The sequence below is a fragment of the Cystoisospora suis genome (assembly GCF_002600585.1).
Source record: "Cystoisospora suis strain Wien I chromosome Unknown contig_753, whole genome shotgun sequence".
In the NCBI taxonomy this organism is placed as follows: Eukaryota; Apicomplexa; class Conoidasida; order Eucoccidiorida; family Sarcocystidae; genus Cystoisospora; species Cystoisospora suis.
In genome coordinates, this window is record NW_027153554.1 from 10,068 (window position 1) to 12,553 (window position 2,486).

Genomic DNA, 2,486 nt, shown 5'->3' on the forward strand with positions numbered 1-2,486 from the left:
TGCGTGGCCCTGGGTGCAGTCAGTTGTGAGAAGACGTGCGCGGGGAGACAGAAATGTGACTATACATGTTAAGGGCGTCGGTGCTCTGAGATTTTCGCTTGGTTGATTGCGTGTCAGTTTTACTGCTGCAAGCGCGACATACACTGCGTTTTTGGAGCTTTTGACCGAGTTTTCTGTGGAGGAAAGAAGAAGCTTCTTGCGTTTTGCAACGGGGACACCAGTCTTGCCGCACGGCGGCTTTGCCGGTCTCAGGTGGGAACGTATGTTGCCGCTGTGACGAAGGCAGCTTGATAGGTTGTTTTACATGATGTGTCGGTCAGAGGGGTGCTGTCGGGGTATTTGCCCATCTCGATTTTCTTATCTTCCGTAGTTGTACGTTGACTGCGTGTACGTGCCCAGTCGGCTAGATCGACAGTCACGAACAACTGCACGGTTTCGCTCACTTGCTTTTTACGTACACAAAAAACCAACAACCTGACAGGACCTGCGGGGGGCGGTAAAGTCACACGTACACTATTTTTCGGTGCTTCGCAGGTGCTTTTCGAGGTGTAAGAATTTGGTGTTTGCATAGGTGGATACAGGAGACAACATTCGTGTACAGACGCAGAGGAGAGAATTTTTCTGTATTTTGCCTTTCTTCACTCCAGAGAGGCAAAGCACTCCAAACCTCAAACGCACTGGAGCCGGAGTGTAAAGTCAGTAGCTGCAATCACGGAAGCCATGCTGCGAGCTTCAGCACATGGGTGATGTTCGGCTCTGAAACCATCGGGCATCCGGTGGGGGGGGGGGATGAAGTTGGCAGGAGGCGTTCAGCAGTGCCTGAACGCCCAGAGTTCGTCGATAAGTGAGGGGGTTTCAGTGAGCTGTTACGCTGACAGGTGGAAAAACACGTTCTGAGGTTTTATGGACAGATGATTCCTTCCCTGTATGTGTTTTGGATGTTCTAGGCCGCTGATGAAGGTCGTGAGAAAACCAGCGTGTGAGGCGGGAAGTCGAGATGGCCGGGACCATTTTTCTTCCTCTTCGCCGTCGTCGTCGTCAGCAGATTCGGTTCTCCCAAGCGTCATGACGTGTACCAACTACATCAAGCTTCCTGAGTATTCCACTAAATCTATGCTCCGTGCTCGTCTAGTCACAGCCATGACAGAAGGGCAAGGCGCTTTCACCCTCTCTTAGGAAAAATGGTCTGAAGTTCAGTTCAGGAAAACAACCTCCGACTCGAAGTCCTTGTGTGGGTGTCATCGTGTTGACAAAGCAAGCGGTGTGTCAGATATGCATCGGGGACTCTCCTCGAGTTGCAAGAGCAGCGGTCTGGTGTCACTCTGTTGTGGGCCCCGCAGCCCTACAGAAAAGTGCGTCACAACGGCCGAGAATAGGATGTGGTCGTTCCGGTTGTTCACGTGCGTCTCACCTGTCGTACGCAACTGTGTCTCGCTTTTGCATGGGCGCCTTCTGCACTGACTGTAAGCAGGGTCAGTTTTCATGTAGGTATGTCTCGCGACGTCGACCAGGCCTGGATTTGCTCTAAGCTTACTCCCCAGACATTCTGAAGGTGAACACTCCGCCCGTTCATGGGACTCTCATATGTCTACAGCGATCCCCACGGTGACTCACGTGTGTGTTCAGGGAAGCAGGGGCTGAGTGATCTGCGCGCGTGTGCGTCTGAGTGCGTTCGAGCAGTCATGTTTAGACAGTCGGAGACAGCTTCTCCGACGTGTGGGCCGCGCGCGTCTCCGTGTAGAGGGAAATCGCTCTTCGTGGTAACACTGACACTCGGTTCTTCTCCATTTCGGTCTCGATGTATACTTAGAGGGTAGTGACTTGAGGTGCAGAAGAACGATGGCGTTTCTCGGAAGTTGTTTCTAATCAGTCCTCTCCCCTTTTCCGCTGGTGAACAGAAAGCTGTAGCGGCCCAAGCTTGTATGTCGCGTGCTTTCTGTAGCACTCAGTGCTCGGCTCGAGCGTTGCTTCAGTAGGCTGTACGCGTGGGCAGAGCTGCTGCCGCTTCGCGACTGCTCGAGGTACTGCCTCTTGCATGAGCTGTCACCCTCGCTCTGCAGAGTCGGGCTCCGTTCCTGCACATCTGTGTTCGCTGACATGTGTGGAGGGAAAAGTGAGGAGCTGGGCGGCTGTATGGAGGACTAGTTGATTTTTTTTTTTTTTTAGCTGGTGAGAGATGTGTTTCAGATGGTGTCACAGGCTAGAAGTCAGAAATGACATTTGTACGTAGAAATACAGCGGACAAGGACCCCAGTGGGTCCACGCACTACTGCTCGTACATGTTAACTCACAAAAGAAAAGTGAGGGTTTTGAGCTACGTAACTATGTCCAGGAGCAGCAGGCTCCCAGGAGAAATGCTGCCCTTGCACGGTTCTGCTGTGGTGGTTCATCTTGCTGCATCAGCTTCGACTGTGAACACACCGCGCCTGGGTCCTCGCTGCCTGGTACGACTGCTTACGAGAGAACCGTGACTGCTCGATAGTTTC

At 52.7% G+C, this 2,486-nt stretch overlaps 1 protein-coding gene across 1 annotated transcript in view; it reads left to right on the plus strand.

The window, feature by feature from the left end:
• The window catches only part of CSUI_001874 (hect-domain (ubiquitin-transferase) domain-containing protein), a gene marked incomplete at its 3' end in the record, with an annotated part of 11,243 nt that extends 10,067 nt beyond the window's left edge, over positions 1-1,176 (plus strand). The window contains exon 8 of the mRNA XM_068062077.1: positions 948-1,176. Within this exon, the coding sequence (XP_067925945.1) occupies positions 948-1,176 (229 nt within the window). The remainder of the gene's footprint in view (positions 1-947) is intronic.
• Between the last annotated feature and the right edge of the window lie 1,310 nt (positions 1,177-2,486).